This window comes from Cynocephalus volans, chromosome 6 (genome assembly GCF_027409185.1).
Source record: "Cynocephalus volans isolate mCynVol1 chromosome 6, mCynVol1.pri, whole genome shotgun sequence".
NCBI lineage: Eukaryota > Metazoa > Chordata > Mammalia > Dermoptera > Cynocephalidae > Cynocephalus > Cynocephalus volans.
The window spans coordinates 26,173,695-26,199,735 of NC_084465.1; the positions used below are offsets into that span (position 1 = coordinate 26,173,695).

General features: G+C 36.9%; 1 protein-coding gene across 3 annotated transcripts in view; it reads left to right on the forward strand.

The window, feature by feature from the left end:
• Positions 1–15,937, forward strand: part of TMEM209 (transmembrane protein 209) — a 37,280-nt gene extending 21,343 nt beyond the window's left edge. For all 3 annotated transcript variants that reach the window (XM_063100320.1, XM_063100322.1, XM_063100321.1), the window contains 7 exons: positions 872–968; positions 4,367–4,492; positions 6,529–6,626; positions 9,030–9,144; positions 9,236–9,333; positions 11,153–11,226; positions 14,926–15,937. In XM_063100320.1, the coding sequence (XP_062956390.1) occupies positions 872–968; positions 4,367–4,492; positions 6,529–6,626; positions 9,030–9,144; positions 9,236–9,333; positions 11,153–11,226; positions 14,926–14,980 (663 nt within the window). In that variant the 3' untranslated portion in view covers positions 14,981–15,937. The remainder of the gene's footprint in view (positions 1–871; positions 969–4,366; positions 4,493–6,528; positions 6,627–9,029; positions 9,145–9,235; positions 9,334–11,152; positions 11,227–14,925) is intronic.
• Positions 15,938–26,041: the final 10,104 nt, after the last annotated feature.

Sequence of the window (26,041 nt, forward strand, 5' to 3'; positions counted from 1 at the left end):
CACTAAGCAGGATAAAGTGTGTAAATTGCTTGACGTAAATTCAGTTCAAGTCTTGCCAGTATATCAGAAAACTTTGTTTTTAGAAATTGTTTTAATTCAGAATTTTATCTTAAGGAATTGTGGACTTGTATTTTATCTGAAACATTTTTTCATCCTTAACATCTTATGGTTAAACAAAAGTGCGGAAACAGAAGTGGTGGTCAAAGTTGCTACAAACTCACACATAAAACTATAACACAAAAACAAACCAGATGGGGAGTTTCCTTGGACAGTCTTTTCAAACCCCCAAATAGTTGATATTAGCCATGGAAAACAGCATTTGAAATTCCCAATCCCAAAGTAATATTGTAATATTCAGAAACTAGTTGCAAATATAATAAATCTCTCTTTTTTCACATGGTTAGGGAATTAGGTGAGCCTGCTGAGAGTTAATCAACTATATTAGTTTGAAAAACTATCTTACTGATCACAAACCAATATAAACACTACATTAATAAATGTGTGAATAATTACCCTAGAAATGTAGACTGAAGATTATATCCTTTTAGCTAAGTATAATAATCATAGGAAAAAGTTTTAAGAAAAATTTAACATATAGCTGGAAGTTTTAAATTTTACTCAGAAAAAAAACAGACATGTGATTTAAGAATGTAATTTAGTTCCCTTATACTCCAATAGCATATTTATTTAACTCTATCTAGACTTCATGTAGTTAGTGCTTCCATTCTTTTTCGCTGTACTTTATGACTCTGTTAATATTCAAATGCAAAACAACAAAACAATTCTTAGAGGGACTTCTAAAAATGAAAATAATTATTTGGGAAATACTTTGGAATTATGTATGCAAAATCTGTACCTCATTTCTTCCTAGTGGATCAGTGAGACAATATTAGTGCCACTTGTACAAGAGAGTGAGTCTGTCAGCACACAGATGAGACGAATGGGTTGTCCGGAGCTACAAATAGGAGGTATGTGAAAATAGAGCCCAGCATTTGGTTTACTGTCTATAAATCTGCCAAGTGGAAAATTGCATTTTGTAATGCGCTATTCAGCAAATTCCTTTGTTATCTTGAGGTAAAGAAAAAAACTAAATGTCTGTAATATAGTTTTTAAAAATGTAACAGCTTTATTGAGATATAATTTACCTACCATACAGTTCACTCATTTAAAGTGTACAGTCCAAAAGTTTGGGTTGTACAACCTTCACCACAATCAATTTTAGAGCATTTCATCACCTTAAAAAGAAACCCCATACCCCTTAGCAGTCACCTGCATTTTATACATTTCCCTCAGCCCTCTGCAAATACCAGTCTTATTTTCTGTCTCTATAGGTAGATCTGTACTGGATATTTCGTGTAAATGTAGTAATACAGTATGTGGTCCTTAGTGGTTGGCTTCTTTCACTGAACGTAGTGTTTGCAAGTTTTATCCATGTTGTAGCATGCATCAGTACTTTATTTCTTTTTATTGGCAAGTAATGTCCAAAATGGATCCACCACATTTTGTTTATCCATTCATCTTTTGATTGGCATTTGGGTTGTTTTCACTTTTTGCCTACTGTGATGGGTTGTTTTCACTGTTTGCCTTCTATGAGTAATGCTGGTATTAACTGTCATGTACAAGTGTTTATGTGGACATATGTTTTAATTGCTATTGGTTTTATACTTAGGAGTGGAATTGCTGAGCCTTAAGGTAAATCTGCATTTAACTTCTTAAGGAATTCCCAGACTCTTTTCTAGAGTGGCAGTACCATTTTATATCCCCACCAGTGATGTATGAGGATTTCAGTTTTACTCACTAACACTTGCTATTGTATATCTAACAGTCATCTTAGTGGTTATGAAATGGTATCTCATTGTGGTTTTGATTCACATTTCCTTGATGGCTAGGGATGTTGAACATTTTTTCATATGTGCATTGGCCATTTGTATATCTTCATAGAAGAAATGTTTTTTCAGATCCTTTACCCATTTTTAAATTGGACTGTTTGTCTTTTTGTTTTTGAGTTATAAGCATTCTTTATATATTATAGTTAAAAAGTTGTATAAAGCATAAACAGTGTGAAACAGTAATTTTAAATCACCTATTTTCAACTCTTATCTGCTAAAAATAAAACTGTTAAGATACTGTATAATATAATTTGCCTGAAATATATATAACATAACTTATTTAGTATTGAGGGGATTTCAAAATAAATAAGGAATATTTTTGTCAACCAGCTCCTTCTAGATAATGCATTTCTCCTTGAAATATGTTGTGCTTTGGATTTCACATTAGCACTTTTCATTTGCTTTGGATATCTTTTAATCAGTCTTTATTCATTGGACAAAAAATGAAATATGCATCCCTAAAGTGTCTAATCCAAATGTTTCATATGTATTTAACACAACACTCACATTGACCTTGAAAGCTGGCTCTTGTTACCCCCATTTTATGGATGTGGCTACTGAGACTCAGACAGGTTAAGTAACTTGTCCAGTGCACAGAGCAGTGATTTGAGGCCAGAATTCTCTGGCTCCAAAGCCAGAATGAGTACTTTCTTATAGTTGGTAATGTTATTTGAACCTGTGCTAATCCTTTTTGAGCTATAAAAGTATATTATCTTTTACAACAAAACGCACATTGTGATGTGCTTTTTAAAAAATAACATTGCTTTGTTTTATGACTACAAAAGCAGTTTACGTTCATTGTAGAAAATTTGGAAAGTACAGAAATACACAAAGAATAATATCACCTGTAATTCTGCTTTCAGAGATAACTACTATCAATTTTAAGTCACAACCAGTTGTTATTTTGGGGGAAAATACCATGACATTAACTATATATATATATCAATTGTAAGTTATATACCATAATTTAAGAAATGTTAAAAATGTGTATTTAGGAATTGAACAAATATGGACATATGTATTGTATATTTTTAGTTAAATTGAATCATATTGTTACCTTTCTCCCCTCTTCCACTTTTTCAATTTTGTTAAATATTCTCCAGCACTATTTTTATGGCTAAATTGTATTTCTTTCTTATATATATAATATATTGTATTTAACCAATCTCTGTTATGTAAAATGTAGGAGCTTTTTACTGTTACTAATAATGCTGCAGTAAATATCCTTTTACCTAAATCTTTGTGTATATTTATAATTATTTATTTAGGATAATTTCTTAGAAATAGAATTGTTAGTTCAGTAGGTATGAATATTTTAAGGTTTTCAATCACATTCTCTTCAAAAAGCTTATACCAGCTTATACTCTAGCAACCATGTTACATATAAGAATGCCTTTTCCCAACATCAGGTATTACTAGTAAGGTTGGACATTTGAAATTTTTTATTGTTTTTTTAATTTCTTTGAATGGTTATCTTTCATGATATAAGAGAAACCACTATCATAAAAAGTTTCCACTTGTCCTGGCATAATAGGCAACTTCTAGTTAAACCTATTTTGAAAGCTATCTGCTTTCTTTTTATACATATTTCATAAAATTTTTCTGTATATTAGTTGTATATAGATTTGCCAATGCTAAGGGTGTGTGTGTGTGTGTGTGTGTGTGTGTGTGTGTGTGTGTGTGTGTGTGTGTGTGTGTGTGTGTGTGTGTGTGTTTAAATCTAATCAATCGCCGTGTGTGTGTGTGTGTGTGTGTGTGTGTGTGTGTTTAAATCTAATCACCTTACCTGAAACGATAAATTGCAAGTAAAGTAGGTAATGCAAATTAAGATAAAGTATTATTGTTTTCATTTATTTCTTCAGCATCTCTTGAGTGCCTACTCTGTGCTAGGTACTTTCTAGGCACTGGGGATACAACAGTGAGCAAAACGACCAAAATCCCTGCTCTCATTAAGCTTTCATTCTAACAGATGAGACAGACATCTATTAGAAATAGATATAGAAAGTACATTAGATAACACAGGTAGTTACAAAAATGTTATGCTCTTTAAAGATGCATAGTCATCTTATTTGGCTGGCTTTGTACCTTTAGTCTTGGCTTTTGTTGTACTAGGAACCTTCACATATTATGTTGTACTCCCCCTTGTAAATGATTTTTTAAGTGAAATTTTGCACATAATGTATTGCACTGTACAATGATCATGTGTGAAAATAATTTTTGAAAAAAATTTTTAAGTACATTAGATAAGTGGTTAGTGCTAAGGAAGGGGAAGACAGCACAGAAGGGTTTTTTATTACTGTTTAGGGAGGAGGGTTGAAATTTGAGATAAGGTGGTCGGGGAAGACATCACTGACTTGTGTAAAGATCTGCTGGTAGTGAGGAGCCAGCTATCTGAACATGTGAGGAAGAACATTTTAAGTTCTTTCAGAGACCCACGTGAAGAATAATCTGTGTTCTCTGTGTTTTGTTTTTAACAGAGGCGAGTATTACTAGCTTGAAACAAGCTGCTCTGGTCAAAGCCCCTCTCATTCCAACTCTGAATACAATCGTGCAGTATCTAGACCTTACACCAAATCAGGAGTACTTGTTTGAAAGGATAAAAGGTAACTTATTAATTTGAACAGGAAAAAACAAGAGCTTTTTCAGTATATTGGGGTTTTATAAAAAAAGATAGACAAGGAAGAAAATTATTTTAATTAAAAGTATAGTTATAATCTTATAGTTTATAAGTATATATTTGATTATGGCTTAATTAAGTCTTATACTTGAACAGCGTTTGAGTTTTATATTTTATATGCTAAGAATTGTTAGAATAACATAGTTAGCCTTGAGTTTGTTAATTGATAATTTTATTTTGTAAAGGAAACTTAAATATGAGCTAAATGATCTCAAGTGAATATTTCACTCATTTTCTACTCTTAGGCTACCAAGAATGGGTGCCATTATGACATTCTTTATAATTTCAGTTTGCTGATCCTTATTTCTTTTAATTTTTATAATTCCTATTTAATATGTTTCTTCCTTATATTTCTATTATATTCTTATTATTTGGGGGGAGATCTGATCTAAGGAGATTGACTTCAGAATCAGGAAATTTAGCCTCCCTGATATTCCCACAACATTCTCTTTATGCCTCTCTACTTAGGGAGAAATTCATAAAGTTAGAATTTTTTTTAATTTGGGTAAACTTTGTAAAATGTTCTCATCACTAAATATTAGAAATAATATTTTAGTATTCATATTTATCATAAATCTTAGTTTGAATATGTTATGATGTTCCCCTTTTCTCCTAGGTTTGGATTAGGGTTTAGGAATAAGCATTTTTCATGACTTCCTAAAACTTTTTATATGAGAATTTCAAACATACACAAACACTAGACAAAATAATATACACAACCCTCTTGTACACGTCACCCAGCCCCCACAACCATCCATCCCTGGGTAATCCCTGCTCTATCCATATCCCATCTACTTCCTCCCTTCTGTATTACTTGAAGCAAATCCTATGTATCATTATCTGTCCATCTGTAAATGTTTCCACATGTATCTCTGAAAGATAAGGCCTTTAAAACTACAGTACAACCACACCTAACTGTAATACAGTTATCACTCCTAACTGTATGGTGTGTATATATTTTTAACATTTTCTTTATATCATGAAATATCTGGTCTATGCTTAAATATCCAACTATATCTTAAAATATATAATTACTTTTTTGGTATTGTTTGTTTGAAATCAGAATTCAAATGTTATCACACACTGTGATTGGTTATTTAAGTTTCTTTTAAGCTATAGGTTTCCCATTCATCTTTTTTTCTTTGCAATTTATTTGTTGAAAGAACTGGATTGTTTGTCCTGTAGAATTTCCCATGGTATACTGAATGCATCCCCATGGTATAGTTTTACATGACCCTCTGTCCTTCCTCTCTATTTCCTATAAGTTCAGGTTTGAATTTTTTGACAAGATTGCCTCCTAAATAACAGGGTATTTGTACATCCCAAAAAAGTGTGTGTGCCCATACATATAAAGCAGTATATCAAGTATACAAAAAAATTTAAAGAATACAGTGAACACTGTACTGTGTTCTAGATTGAATAGTTAGCATCATTTTGCCATATTTGACTCTCTCTCTTTCTCTCTACATATACACACACAGACATATTTTTGTGTACCATTTGAAAGTACATTGCAGACATCATTACATTTCAGCATGCATTTTCCTAAAAATAAGAACATTCTTCACATAACCACAGTACAGTTATCACACCTTAACAATTAGTAATAATTCTGTAGTACCATTGAACTGTCCAAATTCAAATTTCCCAATTGTCCAGTGACTTTTTTAAGAACCCAGAATAGTAGTCTTGTCTCACATTTTGGATTTATCCAATTCTTTCTTTGTGGTGATGTTTAACTTGATCTTCTGTATTTTGTATTTCTTTATGTTTAGGTGTTTTGATCAGGTTTTTTTTGTTGTTTTTTTTTTTAAGGCTGTGCTCTTAACCAGCTGAACTAACCAGCCAGCCTTTATCAGGTTTTTAAGATAATGTGCTTCCCTTTTTATAGTCCCTTAGCCTTTTGTTTGTTTCTTTTTTGCATATTCTTAGCATTTTTTTTTTCCACCTTTGTTACCACAGAACTTTCTCAGGGAGGTTGTATGAGCTCATTTCGATGGAACAGAGGTGGAGACTTCAAAGGACGAAAGTGGGATACAGACCTGCCCACTGATTCTGCTGTAAGTCCCTAGATTCTTTTGTTTTTTTCAGTTTAATGTTTTTATTTTTGGATTTATGTGTTTTTATTTTTCCATTATAAAAATGAATATTAAAAAGAATTTAGAAACTAAGGTAGAAATAATAAATTACAATAGTACCAGCATCTTAACCCAACCACTGTTAATATTTTTGTGAATATTTTTTCTTTACTTAGGTGGTGCTATTTTTTAATATTTTTATTATAGTTGTAATCATCCTGTATGTAATATTTTACATCCTGCTTTTTTCTGCTTTTGCAATGATTAAGTATTTTTTCCATTATTACATTTAACTGTTCTCCTATATTGAACCTAAAAGTTTGAGGAACTTGTGATGGGTAAGGGATTTTTATTTGTTTTTCTCTCTTAAATAATGTGGTGAGTAGTATCGTGATGCATGTTTCTTTCTCATTTGGGATTATCATTTTAAGAAAGATTCCTAGAATTAGATTTTCAAGATCAAAGAGCATAAAAAGTTTTCGTGCACTTAAGAGTTTTTCAAAATCATGTTCTTTGTTTTTTTTACAATGACTGTTATGCGTGAAAATTAAGTCTTAAATGTTCATATTCAAGTTGAGAATTGAATGTATGTGTATTTTGTCTTGGTTTTGCTGTTAATTAACTATATGGTGTGAATGATCCACATAACAAAAAACCAGGAATGTCTTGCTTTTCCATGAAAAGGGTTGCTATGAAAAATCAAAAATAAAGATAATATTTAGGCAATACAAGTGTACTTCAAAATGTTCATGGAAAAAGGGAAATAAAGTAATATGAATCTTGCCATGAACTTTTTTTTTAATTGTTCAAGTCATGTTTATTGAAGTATGAATTTACATTCAGTAAAAGTCACCATCAAGTTTGAGATTTGACAAACGCATAGTCATGCCATAATCAAGATGTAGAAGTTGTAGAACAAGATGCCCTCGTGCCCCTTTGCAGTCAGCCCCTCCCTGATCCATTGATCTGTTTGTTGGAATTCATTCATCTGTTTTCTGTTAAAAGGGTCACATTTAATCACTAAAATAATCTAATATGAAAAAATTTATAATCATACAAAACAACACAAAACCGAGTTTTTAAAAACTGAGCTACTTTTAAAGTCTTCTCTAGCATACCAATAAAATGAAAGTAGCTTCACATTTTGCTACAGATGTGCGGATATTAATCTCACGCAGATTTAACTCCATCACCATATATGGGGGTACTTCAGAAAGTTCATGGAAAAACGGGAATCTTTTCATGACCTTTTGAAGTACCTTTATATATGCCTCACCAGTAATATTTAAGAGTATACTATAAAAGAAAATAGAATCTTTAGTCAAAAGAATGGGATTTTAAAATTACTTTTGTAAATTAAAGCAGTTTACAAAGTTGTCTTAAGATAGTTGTAAAATAGTTAAGTCTAGTTAGATAGAATTAATGTGCTCTAAAACTGACTGCCCTAAAGAACTGGTCTCATTCATGTCCTTGTAGAGTTTGTGAACCAAGATTAAGGACTTGCTCTTTGTGTGTTACCACTGTCAAGTTTCAGACTAGGGCTGACTGGTAGAAGAACTACTTTAAACATAAATGTAATTGAATTCTATAGAAATTCTGTATAGGGCCAACTCAGGTACAGGGCAGAGGTACAAAATTCTCAGATATATGTTCCTATAGATTATTGGGACCATCTCAAAATTCACCTCTGTTACCACCATTAAAAGGACAAAGAAAGCAAAAACTTCTATTCTGTGTATATCAATTCTCACATATTCAAATACACCTTATCTACTTGAAAGGCTTCATCGATTCTTTTGAACACCAGACCTTAAGTTCATCAGCATCTTGAACTTCTCTGAGCCGAGTATAGTGCCATGGCCAAAAGGGCTCCGTGAAATTTTAAAAGACCTTTCATAGAAGTCTGGCGTTTAAGTCCTATACTGCCACACACACACACAGTGGTAACTTTATGGACTGGAATATTTAAACTTTTTCTTTATCAATTTGAAATGGAAACCTTTCCTTCAAAATTTGAACTGATTTGATGGCAAATACATTTTTCTATTTTAAATTTTGAGTGGATTATTTGAATTAAGCCTAGACTCACCTCTTAAACACACTGAATTCCTTTATGATTTAAGAGGAAAAGATTCTATTAGTGAATTCCTTATCTTCATAGAAAATAATGCTTTTGATTAGAAGAATAGGTATAGTACCTGAATTATATCTTTTTATCTTTTCATTCTATAGATTTCATCTTATAACTATAACCACTTGAAAATGTTTTTGCTAATTATTTCTTTAGGGAAAAATTTTAAAATTGGAGTTATTACAAATGCAGATGTTTTTAAAAGGCTACATCCATGCTAGATTTTCATGCTGACTTTGTCTTCTCATCTTCAGATCATCATGCATGTATTTTGCACCTACCTTGATTCTAGATTACCTCCACATCCTAAGTACCCCAACGGAAAAACGTTTACTTCTCAGCACTTTGTTCAGACACCAAATAAACCAGGTATAAACCTCTCCTAAAAGAATGTGTTGAAATTTTCACATGAAATATTTCTAATGGTTCGGTTTTTTAATATAATATATTTACTTTACAGATATTACAAATGAAAATGTTTTTTGCATTTATCAGAGTGCTATCAACCCTCCCCATTATGAGCTGATCTACCAGCGTCATGTATACAGTCTTCCAAAGGTATTCCTATGTATAGAAGTTGCTATTAGAGAATGTCATGGATGACTTGCCTTTCATGTTTTAAAATCAGAATCTCCTGTTTATAGAATAGGTAGTAAACTTTTTAAATTAGGGGATTCATGACAACAGGAATAGGAAAAATAAAAAATAAAATTAGGGGAAATGTGTTTATTGTATATACATATATATTTTTTTTTTAACTGTAAAAGTAATATGTACTTAATTTGGGAAAGTATAAAGAAAAGAAAAAAATTGTTAATTATTCTGTTACTCAGAGGCAGCTGTTAACATTTTGATATATTGCCTTTTGGTAAATTTCATTTTAGTCTCTCAGTATTTTTTATTGGTTGAAATCATATTATTTATGTAATTTTATATCCTGCTTTAAAAATTTAACTTTTTAACATAATTTTCCATGCCATTAAAACCTTCATTAAAAATACTTCTTAATGGTTATTAAAAAACTTCATTATAAGATTATAACATAATTTATTCAACCATTCCCCTACTATTGGATGTTTTGAATATTTCTAATTCTTCATTATTATAAATACTGCTTTGTATAAATTCATCTTCATGTATATCGCTATCTGTGTTTTGAATCATTTCTTTAGCCCAAATTTCCAAAAGTGGAATTCTAGGTTACAGAGTATTTTCAAGAGTTTTTTAAAATATGTATTACCAAATTACTTTATAAAAAAGGTTATTGTACCAGTTTATGCTTCCATCCAGGTATTTTACTCTTGATTGCAAACATTAGTTCTGTTGATGACCTTTGCAGTTATTTTTGTTACCAGCATCTTTACTGAGAAATTTTACATTGGCTATAACTATAAATTGTATTCTCCATCACATTTTCAGGAGATATTAATTTCATTTCTTTTCAAGTTTGATATTTTAACTTTGTAACTGCGTAAATATTTTGGGCCACTGAAGTTCCAGTCAGTACCCATGCCAGTCCCTTTTTTTCCCAAAGAAACATTAAAAATTATACAGGTTTCAATTTAAAAATCCTTCCCTCAGGGAGGCATTATTTGCCTCACCAGTTTAGATTCATGAGTAAAACATACAAATCAGAGTAAGCAGGTAAAAGTTAATCAGTAAGTTGAAAATCTAAATTAGAAGCTATTTTTACTGACCACGGTTACATGTAACAGTTTGATTTTAGAGCTAGCAAAAGGCTGCCTGTAGTCCCTCGTAGGTAAAATGAATTCATATTTAATATGTTACTTATATACTAAGTTTTACTGTGATGTATTTTCAAGTATGACTAAGAGCTTTTCTAATTTCAACTCTTGTTTTTGCTGTTAGTTTTTGGTATAGAACATTTTTTGTCTATAGTATATGGGGGCACCAATCTCAGAATAGCTCTTTCAGGTCTTAGTGAATACCACTCTTCATTGGTGGGGACCCCCCAAAATATAACTTTCCGCTCATTTTTCAGGCCTCAATTTAAAACTCCTTCCCTCAGGGAGGCATTCTCTGCCTCACCAGTTTAGATTAGATACTTTCACGTGCTCCTATGGCATCCTCTCATAACATTCAGCACACTTTATTGTAATTCCTAGTTTACCAGCTGCCTTTTTCCTACTATGCGTTAAGTTTCTTGATTTGCATGGGTCCTTTCTGTCTTATTCACCACAGTATTCTCACTTCCTAGCACAAAGTGTAGGCACTTTGTTTAATTAATGAACAGAAGTCTGAATTATATGGAATTCTGAGTTAGCAGGATGTGAATTAATAAGCACTGCATTTACCTACTAGATTGAATCTTTTTGGTATGGTTTAAATCTTGGTTTTTTTCTCATCTTTGTTCCAGGGCAGAAATAATATGTTTCATACATTGTTAATGTTCCTTTACATCATAAAGACCAAAGAGTCAGGAATGCTTGGGTAGGTATTTATGCTTTAAAAAAAAAAAAGTTACTTAAGTTATTTACTGTTTTTCTTCCTTGTTAAGATTCTGCAGAAGGCAGCATCATGTAACTGAAAAGATTTGTGGACTGAACAACAATAGATACAGCCTCTAGAACTAACTCAGCCCTATCACTGACTAACTTTGCTGTCTTGAGCAAGTTCATTAACTCCTCAAAATGTCCATTTCCCTATCAGTAAAAGGCAGTTGGACCACATCATTGGCTTTTCAGTGGTGTCCCCTGGAGGGACAACTCTGAGATAGATAAAAATCAGGCTCTTGCTACTTTAAAATTTTTTTAAAAAAAACAAAACTCGGGGTTTTTTTTTTTTTTTTTTTTTTTTTGAGCCATTTAATTTCACACACAAAGCATTCTACAAAATGTTTACACTTCCAGAGAGACTGAGTCAGTACCCATTCCATAATGTTGTTAATTAGGATGGAAAAATAATCAGGTAAAGTTATTTACTACTTAGTAATTGCAACTCATGTATTGTTACAACATTCAAAATTGCTGTATTATCATTATGATGATTCAGAATTTTAGTATATAAAATAATATTTGAACTAGGTAGACCCCAGCTAAAGTTAGGGAAATTTATGCATAGTCTGGGAGTCTGAAGACCCATGGTGCTGGGTCCAGCTGTGACATACTAAATAACCTAAAGCTAATGAAATGTAAAGGGAAGTGCTTGGAGCAGAAGATATCTGTGGTCAGTTCCACTTCTGATGTGCATGCTTCTTCTAAGTTTTGTTTAGACATCCTGTTTGTAATTTAGAAGTTATACATGTTCTAGATATGCACTCTCCAGTATCATAGCCACTAGACATATCTGGCATTGAGCACTTGAAATGTGACTAGTCCACATTGAGATGCACTAATATGTAAAATATGTACTGGATTTCAGAAACATAATACCAAAAAAAAAAAAAAGGTAAAACATCTCCTTAATAATTTTGTATATTGGTTACATACTGAAGTACAATTTTGGATATATTGGGTTAAATGAAATATATTCTTAAAATTAATTTCACCTGTTTCTTTTTACTTTTTTTAGATATCTACTACAAAATTTAAAATTATGTATGTGGCTTGTGTTTGTGGCTCACATCGTATTGTATTTCTATTAGGATGCACTGCTCTTGAGAAAGCAAAGTTCCTGTCCTTAAATATATTAGATGCAAAAATTAAAACAGACATGAACAGAAATTTATAAACAAATATAAACCTTTATCAGTTTCTTTTGTCATATATTTTTTAATATAAGAAAGATTAAATAGGAAATTCACTTTCGTGAGGCATCTAAACTAACATTGTTCTTTTTTCTTTATTTTTTAATTACAAAATTAATGCATGCTCAGAAAATATAGCAGCTTATAAACTAACAAGTGAAAATTCCCCTCTGATCAGCCTCTCAATCCCGACTCCATCAAGATACCCAGTGTAAACAATTTCACATTTATGTCTCCACACTGCTCTCCAGGAATAAGTTGATGTTGGTTTTGTTTTTACTTCACTTAAAAATGTATTGTACCTGAACACATTATTCTGTGACCCGATTCTTAATCTTATGGTATATCTGGGACCATATGTTTTTCATCTCAGTAAATACAGATTTTTTTCTAAAACTTCTAGAAATATTTAGTTATAAATATGTGTATACATATATGTTAGATGGAATATGGAATTTGCTATATTGCTAATATAATATAAATGTATAAATCTGTTGTTTTTGTAATTCTTCACTTAACAGTGTTCCTGAAAGGCTATTTTGAAGTGAAGAATTAATTTAGGAACATTTTAAATAATGAAGTTTGGGTTTAATTGGGAAATTGTCTTTGCTCTATAGATCCAAATTGATATCTTAATGCATAAATGGTTTTTCATAATAGCATGAAGTTTGTGTTGAGTGCTATATGCAATTTGTCATATGCATAAAAATGAAAAAATTTTAAAAGTGCTTAGTGGGGCAGTAATTTACTCAGAGGCCAAAAAGAATTAATGTAATTTTTAGAGTATTTATCTGTTCGTTATGGGCAACTTATATATATGAAAATGAAACACTTGAGACTAAAACTAATATGTGTTTTATTTATTTGGGTATTTTTTTAAACAAAGGGGAAAAGCTTTGAAATTATTAGCCTTTTTTGTATGACTTACTAATCTTTTTAATACATTCTAAAACAACCAAATGGTTAAAAATTACTATCTGTAATTTAAAGGAGATAAGTGAGTAGCTCAAATGTAGTTAGTTCATTTGGAATCATGACCACAAAGATGGATCCAAATTCAGACTGATCCAAATACATTATCAATTCAATGCCAGATATTTGTGCAGTTATTAGAATTGGATAAATATTTTACTTCCAAACGGAAAAATAAATCTAGACAGAATTGACTGCACAGTAATTTAAATGTTCTGGTCAGCAAAAGGCACCATAAACTATAAAACTAAATGACAAACTGAGACAAAGCATTATATTGCAACATATACAGCAAACCTAAGTTAATATTCATCATATATAAAGATCACATGTAGATTAATTAGAAAAGAAAAATATAGAAAAATGGGCAAAGACATGAGAGACTTTTACACAGAAAAGTGTTGTGCAAATGGCTAATAAACGTGAAAAGATGCTTAGCCGCATACAAACAAGCCAAAATATTTTTCCCCTATTAAATTGAGATTTATCATTTGCAATATTGGTGAGGGTATGAAGAAATGGAAAACACAGTTAATAGAAATTGCCTGTTTTGAAGAGCATTTTTGGTAATATATAGCTGTTTTTCATTTTTTATCAGAATTAACACTGTACATTCTCATAATTTTGAAAGTCATGTAGGACTAAAAGTTCATGACAGAAATGAGCAGTTCGATATATTCCCAAGCCCACTTCTCAAAGGCACCACCTGAAACTTTTTCTGGGCTATTTCTTGTGATATTACTGTCATGGTCCCACATAATAGGTTCTCCAATTTTGGACAGTGTTTTCTTATTTTGTTAGATAAGTAATTTCTCTCTCTTGTATGAGAGTATTTCAAAAAGCTCATAGAAAGATCCATATTATCTTTCAGTTTTATTTTTCCATGAACTTTTTGAAGTACCCTTGTAGCCCTCTTCTCTTCCTCTCATACTTTGAATACAGTTATACTACTCTCTGGAGTAGAAGTAGAATTTTCTTTTTGTTCTGTACAATATGGTTCAGTTTAAGATGTATTAATAATACACATACGCAAACTCACTAAAGCATTCCTAATAATTAGTAAATTCCTAATTCAAGTCAAGTAGGTAAAATTCTCTAAAGGGCCTAACATCTCTATATCCTCCAGTTTTAAAATTTAATTGACACTTTTACTTTAATCTTACTTGCTAAAATCATTGTTAGCTCTCTGTTACCTGGTATAATAGTTATTGAAGTCACTGAAAAATTAATTTTCAACACTCCATAAATCTATTTATTTTAAATTTGGATTTTAAGTACAGTTAGGAACGTTATTACTGTTGCTAGAATTCACCTGATAAATCTTTTGTAACATAATTCATTGCAGAATAACATTAAATGTTATCAATTAAACATGTATTCCTCACAAAGATTCTTGTTTTCATTGTTAGAAAAAGACCTTAAATGCTTGGTAAGCAATTTCACTAAAACGTTTTTTAAAATTCTCTTTATAGGAGAGTTAATCTTGGTCTATCCGGTGTGAATATTTTGTGGATTTTTGGCGAATAGTAGGTCATCAAATTTTTAAACATTTGGACTTCCGTTTCACTGAACAAGAAGTTGAACCTAAGTATCTCCAAGTACTGCGTCTTATGAAATAAGATACATGTGTGTATGTTATAGACTCTTCAGATTTGATGAAAAATTAGCTGTTATGAAACTTCTTTGTGAAAATATGTCCTGTATCTTCTACAAGAGACATTACCTTTGATTTTATATCACATTTCAGAAATTTCAGTCTACTATAAAACTGCAACCCTTCAGGTTTTTGTTGACCCCAAACAGTGCAATTCCACCTTAACTGAATAAGTTTGGGCCCTTTTTTATTGAAATCACAGGTGAGAACCATGCACCTGATTGTTCCACCATGAGAAGTTTTTTCAGTTATTTAGTAGTATAAGTACCTAAAAAGAAAGAAAATTGCTAATTTGTTTTTTTCTCTATATTTCTCCAGTGTTCTGCAAATCAGCCCAAAGCCCATATTCAAAGAAATGAGAATAACTTAAGTGATGTATTAGTCCATATGTATTTTTAAATATTATTAGAGATTTGTCAGTATTGGCGTTTAAAAAGTCTACTGTTAGATTAAATTTAGCTGGTAGAATTAAACTTCTTGGGTTTTAGTTAAGAGTCTGAGGACATCAAGAAAACCATTCACTGCTTTGGTTTTACATAGCAACTTGGTTTTACTATTCTATAATATGGTGTTCTTTTAAGAGTTTCTTCTTTAAGAACATAGTGAGTGTTAAAATGTTTTAGATATGTTTAAAATATCTGGAGAGTGAAAAGTTGCCAAGTTTCTAAGTTTTACTTAATTTTCCATCTTTATTTTCTACATGTATATGTTGTAGCTAGCAATTGCATATATTTTCTTGATTAACATTATTAGTGACTGTTTCCATTGCCTTATGTAAACCTGGAAACAGCTAAAACCAGTATCTTTTGAATAACTTCATGTCAGTATTATATATGCATCTCATTTTGTATAATTCATAAATTGTTTTTTAAAAAGTCGTTTCTGGTTTTTAAAAGTTGATGTCCAAAGGAAAGGAACTTCTATTTTTTAACTCCTTTTCATGCATGTTAAATATATTTGCTATGATATTTTAGAAGAAAATATTAAACATGTTAAATATAAGAACATGTTAAAATTTAAATCTATTTCAAAAGTTATTGAAGATGTCATGGAATAACACTTGCTATGCTGTTAAACTGTACAGTTGCATATACTTTATTAAAAGCTCTCTAGAGAAAAATTTTAACAATGCATATGACAGAAGGTCTTTTTTTCTTCATAGCACTTCAGGTAGCTTTTAGTCCAAAAATTCGAAGCTGTAATATTTTATTTTTCAAATGACTATCAAAAAAATGCAACGTAGAGTAGATGTAAACGTAAAAAGACTAGGGATACACACTAAAAGAAAAGATGTTTTGTTGGCATACTAAATCTAGTCTCTGTTATGTATTCTGGGTAGCTTTCCTAAACTTTTCTTCACAAAGGTTTCAGCTAGTTTGTACTAAAGTGTAGCTTTTATTAAAAAAAATTTGGTGAATCAGTTTAAATTCACATTCAGGTAAATTATGGCAAATTTTTTGGTCCTTGTGTTAAAATAAGTAAATATCTACTAATATCTCTAATCATATGTTACTTTGAAGATATATGTCACAAGTTTTTCTTTTCATTGCTTGACACCTCCTTGTGGGATCAGATCCACTAATCTTTTAGATTTTGTTCACTGTATCATTTTATCCTTTTCTTCCTCTATGAATATCAACCTTTATTTAAGCCAAGACAAATTTGTTGTAGGGGCATACTTAGGTGTTTATAACTGAGTTCCTACTGAGACATGAAAATGCTATGTTGCTTGGCTTTCTCAAACTAATACAAACTTTAAACTGATATTTTAATGGTGAAGACATGCAGCATGTAAGGTGGTACTTCCTAAACTTAGCTTTGTAATATAAATTCTTTAAATGTGGACATTCCTCAAAGGTTAGTCTTTAGTCCTCTTTCACAGTATATGCTTTTCCTTAGATATCTCATTTATTCCATGACTTCATTTATCACCTCTCTGCCTTCATTCCCCAATTCATCACCAAGCATAACATCTCTCCTAAACGTCTCTCCTGAGCTCTAGTGTTACATTTCCAGTTAGCTGTCAGACATTTCCACTTGGACATCGTGCAGACTCTCTGCCTGGAACTGAATTCACCTCTGCTAAAAGCAGCTCCCACTTTGAACATCCCTTTTTCTGTTCATTGTACTACCAGTTGCCCACAGTCAAAACTCTGGTGTTATCTTTGATTCCTTGAGGTCCCTGGCCCCCTGTCCAATCAGGCAGCAGACCTCATCCATCCTTTCCTAACAATATCTCTTGCAGCTGTCCCTTTCCATTTCTGCCACCACTGTGCTCATTTATAACTTTATCAACTCACACAGGACTACTGCAACATCCTAATTAATCTCACAGCCTCCTAATTGTTGCCATGCTTCCAGATTTTCCAATTCATCAGGCACATTCTCTTCAAATTCATCTTCTTAAAACACCTGTTTGATCATTTCCTTCCTCTGATAAATTCCTTAGCCTGACATTTACAGCCCTCCACAATCTGGCCCCAACTTGGCCTTATGCACCCAAACCCTTGGCTCCAGCCAGTGCAGGCTGCTCACTGCTTGCTGGTTTCTCTCCATGCTACCTCTTGCTCATCCTGATCACTCTCTGGGGATGTCCCCTCCCATTCTACACTCATCCCCTGCCTTGAGACTTCACTCTAATTAAACCTACTATTTGGACCTGGTCTCACAGAGTGATTAGATCTGTGCCCCTTCTCTGGCACACAGCAGCCATATGAATGGATTCAGAAGTAACATTTAATCTCTCTAACAGTATGTCCTCATATCTTGTCATCCTCACACAGGAACTGAGTTTTTTACTAGTCTGAGCTATGCTTTTTTTCAGGAATACTTATAGATGGCTATCACTACCATTTGGGAAAGCCTTGCATTCTGTTCACATATTTTGAGCCAGCCAAGCATACCAGCTATTCTTTTATGGCTAGGCTAGGCCTAAGAGACTAAGAAGCATTCCCAGGCGTGGACAGCTGCAGCAGGGGGACTGCTGGAAAAGGAAATGGAAAATGCTGCAATAATTCCGTGTACTCATGGGGGTCTTCCTTAGTGGCCTGGGGGCCCCAGTTGCTACAGGGACCACTGTGAGGAACCAGGAGAAGCTGGCTGACCTACCCATCCCTCTGGGTGGCTTCAGTCACAGCTATGCCTGGACTGTGCATAGGAGTAAAAGTCATGGAAGATGAGCAGCAGAGGGCTGGGCTCTCTGGCAAGAAGGCTTATGGGAAGAATCTGCGTGGGACCATGTCTGCCCACATAATGCAAGTCAACACCTGTGCTTCTTGGGCCCCAGTGACATTGCCACATCTCACTGTGTCTGCAGGATTGTTAGGGATTAGCTCTGAGCCACATCTTTAATTTGATCCCTTGATGGTCATCAGTAATTCTATTTCCACACTGAGTGAACTGTGCTGACTTGGGATGGGACAGGTTATAGATTATACAGAGGGTGGCGCCTCAGTCAGAGTTAGGAAGAGGAGTCCCACACAGCAGGATGGGTGCGGAGGAGAGCAGCACTGCAGCCCTGGTGCACCACCAATGACAGTGGTGACCCCGAAGACAGTTTTCAGCTAACCCACATGCAAACAACATCAGTTGTTGAAGTTTCCCCCAAACCAAAGTGAACATTCCAAATCCAGTCTGGCTAGAAGAGCCACTGGCCTAAATGGGCTGAAACTTGGGAGGACTGAGTTCTGTCACTATTTGAGGCAGAGCAATTAATCTTCCACACTGTGATTTCTGATTATAAGATAAAGATGCTCTTTATACCTCAGGTAATTGAGAAGCTAAAAGTGAAAATAATGAACGACAGTGGTTTTTTGAAGAAAAAATGGCTTTAAAAAGTCTTTCAAAATAACAAATTAGTATAAAACTAGGAAATGGCCCCCTTGGTGTTATAAAGCAACTGTCTTATTCTTGGACCATGCTGAGATTCAGATCTTCATGGCCTTGACACTCACACCCCACCCCAACCGTCCCAGCCCAGCTGTATCTACCCCCTGCTCCCTCTTTCCTTCCCCCAGCCCAGACCTGGCCATTCTCCAGTCACGGACAGTACTGCCCTTGTATCCTGAAGCCTGGGCTTTCTGGTATACCAAGAAAACACTCTCCTTCCTTTCCCATTTTTAAACTAGAAGGAAAAAATAACAACCCTGAATCAGACTCTGCTTTCATGAACTGCATCCCAAAGGAGGAAAGTCAGAAGGTGGTGATCTGCTCTGTTGGGAGCAAAACTTGCTTTTTCAGGAGCAGCAGCCAGTCATGATTCTTCCTCAAACACAGTGTGGACTGGAATCAGGCAGCTCTGTGATGGTTTTGGCCCAGAATACAGGCACCAGCTTACTGAGCTCCAGCTCCAAAGAAAAGCCCCTTGTGTTCCTAGTGGGGAGGAGTATCATCCGCTGGACAGCCTGAGGGGTAGAGGAGGCCTGCTAGTTCATGAGAGCTCCAGCAGAAGGAAGTCTGAACTGAAGCGGTCAGCCCCAAAACCTGGTGTTGAGAAGGTGTTACATGGCTTCCATCTCAAAAATAAATTCAGTACTATGCTTCCAGTTAAGTGTTCTGCATCAGTTCTTCAGGTTTTTTTACACCATCTTGAAAATTCCTAGAGTTAACTACCTTAAAGTAGTGGTTAGACTCCACTTACGTCAAGTGCCTTGGATCAAACTAGGAGGCACATCCACATCCTAGAATACAGTGTCTCTTAAGTAAGACACTAGACACTAGATATTTTCTATGTAGCTAGAGAAATTGTCTTCATTTCAACTGCTGGCTGTACCTCTCTGAAGAAATTGCTTCTTTTCCCACCTCACATCTCTTTCCCCACGCATACTCCCTCCCTACTCACCCACTCCCAGTAGTTTCTGTTGGTGTGGGATCTGTAACTCTCACTGGCTTGCCCCTGCTGACCTGTCCTGGAAGGTGCAGTGCTAGAGCAATGCTAGAACAAATACCTGAAGAAAACTGCAGCTCTCTCAGACAGATGGACTCCTGTACACAATAGAGCTTCTATCAGACTGCTGGATCCTTGAGGTCTTCGAGGGCAGGTGTATATTAGGTGCTGTAGTGGATTGAATTATGTCCCCCAAAACTCATCGAAGCTTGAATTGTGTCCCCCAAGTTTTATGTATTAGAAACTTGGTCCTCACTGTGACAGGGGGGTGGAAATCCTATTATGCTAATTGAAAGGTGGAGCCTTGAAGAGGTGATTGGATTGTAGGGCCATGCAGCAGTGAATGGATTAAAAATGGTGGTCAGGGGTGTGGTTCTGAGGGCTTTAAAAGAGGATAGTCTGTCTTTCTCTCTCTCTGTCTTGCTTCCTCTCTCCATGTGATCTGTTTGTACCTGCCAGCTATGAGCAAGGCACTATGCTAAGAACTTTGAGCAAGAATGCGGTCATGTGTCCCCTTAAGGAGCTGACAGTTTACAAGTGGAAGTCAGATTTGGAGAGATAAGTGCCCCCAAAGAGACCAAGCTCAGTGTCCATGAGGTTGTGGTGAATCTGCCACATCCCTCTACTGCTGGTGGCATTGGCACAGCCCTTTAGGAATGCAACATGGAACTAAATGTGTGTTCCAGTCACTCCAGCTGCATGACAAGTTACCCCAAACAAAAATAGCCATTTAGAATCTCTCTCCGTGGGTCAGGAATTCAAACAGTGCACAATGGGAATAACTCCTCTCTGCTCCACAATGTCTGGGGCTAGACGACTGAACTATCTTAAACCTTGTGCATTCATGTGTCTGGCAGTTGATGCTAGCTATTGATTAGAGGCCTAATGAGATATCAGCAGAATGCCAACACTCAGCCTCCGCATGTGACCTGGGCTTCTTCATAACATGGTGGCTGAGTTCCAAGGGCAAATGTCCTGAGAAAGTGAGAGAGAAAGAAAGAAGCATATTACGCTTTATTATAACCTATCCTTGGAATTCCACAATGTTTCTTTCACTGCATTCTGTCAATCAAGTCAGCTACAATGAACTCCCCTTTAAGGGGAGGAAATGTAGACCCTGCCACTCAATGGAGGAATGTTCCACATCACAGCATGTAGAATAGAACATATATTGGTATGGCCATTTTTGGAAAATACAATGTGCTATGCCAAAAAATATTAATACTCTTTGATTCATTCATCCCAGGAAAATTTAACCTTGGAAAATATTCAATAGAAAAAAAATAGTTATGCCTAAAGGTGTTCATTGTGTGCATTTGCTCATTTATTTATCCATCCATCCAATAAATATTGATTGAGGTACTTTGCAAGGTACTAGGAACGGAAAGAAGATTTAAGATATTCTTCTTTCCTTCAAATAGCTTCTAGTCTATAACAGCTAAAAGCAAAACCCATCCAAATGTCTAGTGTGTCTGAAGCTTTGTGAGCAGAGAATTAAATCAAAGCAATGCTAAAGGAAGATGACTCTGGCCACAGTCCTAAAGGTGGACAGGAGCTGGAGTAACTGAAGGTAGGGAGCCCTGTGAGGAGGCCACTGCAGAAGTCCAAGGCCTGGAGTCTGAGATGGCAGAAGAGATTGGAGAGCTTTTGTGGAAGAAAAATGGTCACAACTCGGGCACTCAGTGTATGCAACTCCAAGATTTCAGTCTAGGTGACTGGGAAGATAGTGGCACAAATAATAGAAGTAGAGCAGTGAAAAAGAGGAACTGGTTTGAAGCAGAAGAGAAATTTTAAACACATTTGAGTTTGAGCTGCTGTTGGAACATTCATGTGGAGATGACAACAAATAGTTGGAAATACAGATGCAGCTTGACTTACAATGGGGCTATGTTCTTTTTTTTTTTTTTTTAATTTTATTTTATTGATATACATTGTGGCTGATTATTGCTCCCCATCACCAAAACCTCCCTCCCTTCTCCCTCCCCTCCTCCCCTCCAACAATGTCCTTTCTGTTTGCTTGTCATATCATCTTCAAGTAATTGTGGTTGTGATATCTTCTCCCCCCCCCGTTTGTGTGTGTGTGTGTGTGTGTGTGTGTGTGTGTGTGTGTGTGTGTGTGTGTGAATTTCTATATTAATTTTTAGCTCCCACCAATAAGTGAGAACATGTGGTATTTCTTTTTCTGTGCCTGACTTGTTTCACTTAATATAATTCTCTTGAGGTCCATCCATGTTGTTGCAAATGGCAGTATTTCATTCGTTTTTATAGCTGAGTAGTATTCCATTGTGTAGATGTACCACATTTTCCGTATCCACTCATCTGATGATGGACATTTGGGCTGGTTCCAACTCTTGGCTATTGTAAAGAGTACTGCGATGAACATTTGGGGAACAGGTATACCTTCGACTTGATGATTTCCATTCCTCTGGATATATTCCCAACAGTGGGATAGCTGGGTCGTATGGTAGATCTATCTGCAATTGTTTGAGGAACCTCCATACCATTTTCCATAGAGGCTGCACCATTTTGCAGTCCCACCAACAATGTATGAGAGTTCCTTTTTCTCCGCAACCTCGCCAGCATTTATTGTTCAGGGTCTTTTGGATTTTAGCCATCCTAACTGGGGTTAGATGGTATCTCAATGTGGTTTTGATTTGCATTTCCCAGATGCTGAGTGATGTTGAGCATTTTTTCATATGTCTGTTGGCCATTTGTATATCTTCCTTAGAGAAATGCCTACTTAGCTCTTTTGCCCATTTTTTAATTGGGTTGCTTGTTTTCTTCTTGTAAAGTTGTTTGAGTTCCTTATATATTCTGGATATTAATCCTTTGTCAGATGTATATTTTGCAAATTTTTTTTTTTTTTTTTTTTGTCTTTTTCGTGACCAGCACACAGCCAGTGAGTGCACCGGCCAGCCCTATATAGGATCCGAACCCGCCGCGGGAGCGTCGCCGCGCTCCCAGCGCCACACTCTCCCGAGTGCGCCACGGGCTCGGCCCTTTTTGCAAATATTTTCTCCCACTCTGTTGGTTGTCTTCAATGGGGCTATGTTCTGATAAACCCATCATAAGTTAAAAGTATAAGTCAAAAATGCATTTAATAACCGATAAATTCATCATAAAGTTGAAAAACTACGCCTTGCAAGAGCGGGCGGAGGAGAGAGGAGTGATGAGTGAGCAGCCAGTGAGCCACACAGCCAGTCCCCTGGGCAGCCGCGTGCGCTGCGGGCTCTCCTGGGTATGGACTCTGTGTCACGCCGCACAGCTGTCACTGGGAAAGGTGCCAGGGTTCCTGTGGGGCCTCATGGGGAGGGAGCCAGGAGCCTGGCTTCTAATGGTCACCTGCTCCTGGCTGGAATCCAGTCAGCTGGCATCTCTGCTTCTGGGCCTTGCTCACCTCACACAGCTCTGAACAGGCCTCCCCCATCCCCCATCCCCCTACTCCTCAGTCCCAGCCCCCCACCGAAGAATTCTGCTTTCTAAAGAGCAGCAGCAGCCGGCCCAGTGTCCCCTGCACTGTCTAGTCTCCCTCACAGCACTGCCCTCGCCTGAGACAGCCCTTAGGCAGAGGACAAAGCCTAAGCCAAATGACCACCCCATGGAGAGTATAAACCCAGGCAGTAGCCCAGGACGGGCCCCTCACCTGCAGGGGCAAAGGCGCTCTCAGGCTCACTGCACCCTACCCAGCAGGGAAACCCCGAAGGCAGCCATGGTCACACCAACGTGGCTGTCCCTGCCTCCTGATGACTTAAGGCTGATGACCACTCGTTTTCTGTGACATGAGGAGTTGTGGGCAAAAGAAACCCAACTGTCTTTCATCCCCTGCCGTGGGCTCCAGAGCTGCGAGTAGCTTGCAAGCAGCAAGGGCCGCTCATCCTGCAGGTGCCTGGATTCCCACAGCCGTTGAGCAGGCAGCCTCTAGAACATGTGGCCCATGTTCCAGAAGACACTTTTCAAAGTTGACTGTTCCTCTCTTCTCCTCCTTCCCCATGTGGAACCCCTGTCAGCATCCCCTGAGCTCTGGTCAGCGGGCCCTGAGAGGGGGTTGGGGGTGGAGGAGCTGCCTGAGCTTCTCTGGGGCTGTGGGAGTCCTGGGGTCCTGGAGGAGCTGCTGTTCCCAGCCCTGCGCCTCACACAGGCTGCGGCTGACACACGCCTGGACCCGGGCAGGGATGGGCGGAAAGTCAAGCATGGCCTCCTGCTTCCTGGTCCTCGGGGCTATCCAAGCACCAGTTCCACTGACTTTCCTGAGCTACTCTGGATCTAGGCGGTTACTCTAGTGCCACATTCTAGGTGTTAGCCTTTCAGCAGCAAGCCAGTGGCCCCAGAGGACAGGGCAGTTTTCACACCCATCTGGTGGTCACTTATGTTTGTCCCTCTCTTGCCAGAAGCTTCTCTGCCCTTGCTGGAGTGGGCAGTGGGGGCGCCACCCGTCTCCTTGGCCAGCCCCAGGAGAAGAGGAGCCAGTGTGGTCTTGCTCCAGTCTCTGTCCCCTGCCCGCTCACCACACAGAAGGGAGCTGGCTGACAACACTTGGGTGTCCTCTGCCTGCCTCCCGCGTCAGTCGGTGGATTTATGGAACACTCAATCTGCCCAGGGCCCCGGCCGCTCTCACCTTTGGCCGGGCACGTTCCTTCCCTGTGTCCGTTTTCTCTGTCTACAAAATGAGACCGATAAGTCTCAGCGCTGAGGTAAGAGGCCCTTTAACAGCAGAGCTGGTAAAGAAACAACAGCCAGGGGCCTTCACTCTTCTGCATAGCCACGGCCAGCACAAGGCAATGTCACAGTTAGTCTCTAATGACAAAAAAAATACGGAGAGTGAGCCATTGTCACAACCCTTTGCCTACTTGCTGCTTCCCTGCCTCAAATCACAGATTAAAAGTCCCTGTCACAGACTCCCTCCCAGGCCAGGGGAATGGGCCCCTGGTATATTTGGGGAATATAGGTGTTGTGTGCGGTGTATGGTGTGTGTGAGTGTGGTGTGCGGGGGGTGTGTATGATGTGTATGGGTGTAGTGTTTGTGTGGTGTGTGTGATGTGCGAAGTATGTGTGGGTTTTGATGTGTGGCGCGGTGTGTGGTTTGTATAGTATGTGTGTGAAGGGGTGTGTGGTTTGTGTGTGTTTCTGTGTATGCTGTGATGTGTGTGGTTTGTGTGGGTGTGGGGTCTGTGGAGGGGTGTGTTGTTTGTGTTTGTGTGGTGTGCGTGTGTGGTTGGTGGCGTGTGTGGAGTTGGTGTGGGAGTGGGGTAGAGTGTGTGTGACAGTGAATGTGGAGGGTGCCCTATAGAGGAATTTAAACAATGGACAATCTCCTGGTTTATTTTACCTTCCTGAAGCTGCTGTAGGAAAGGGCCTTGGTGTCAGTTTCTAGGAATGCTCCTCAAAGTGTGGTCTGCACGCTTACGACAGAGCCACCTGTGGATGTGGACTTGATTTGAAATGCAGGTTCGAGGGCCGGCCTGTGGCTCACTTGGGAGAGCGCGGTGCTGACAACACCAAGTCAAGGCTTAAGATCCCCTTACCGGTCATCTTTTCAATAAATAAATAAATAAATAGAATGCAGGCTTGGGGGCCGGCCAGTCAGCTCAGCTGGTTAGCGTGTGGTGCTGACAACACCAAGGTCCCGGGTTCCATCCCTGTTCTTTCTAACTGCCAAGAAAATATAAATAAAAAATAAGGTAATATACAGGTTTGGGCCCACCCCGATCTGCTGAATCAGAACCTCTCGTTACCTGCACTTTTTAACCAGGTCCCCAGTTAACTCTTGAGCACACTCAAGCCCGAGAGCCACTGCTGCCACCAGGTGAGTTCCCATGAGCCCCCTCCTGTGGGGCAGTGCACAGTCCTCAAGGATACTTGTGATGCACGCTTTCGGTGGGCGCCTTTATGCTTGGCCGCAAACATCTCCCTGGGTCACAGTCGTCCTTGCATGCTAGCGTTCTTGAACTTTTAATGTCACTGTGATTAGTCCCCTCGGCGCCATTGCACTGTGCCCTTTCGAAGCCTTGTGGTTTATGTAGCATAAATATTCACTGCCGCTGGGTTTGTT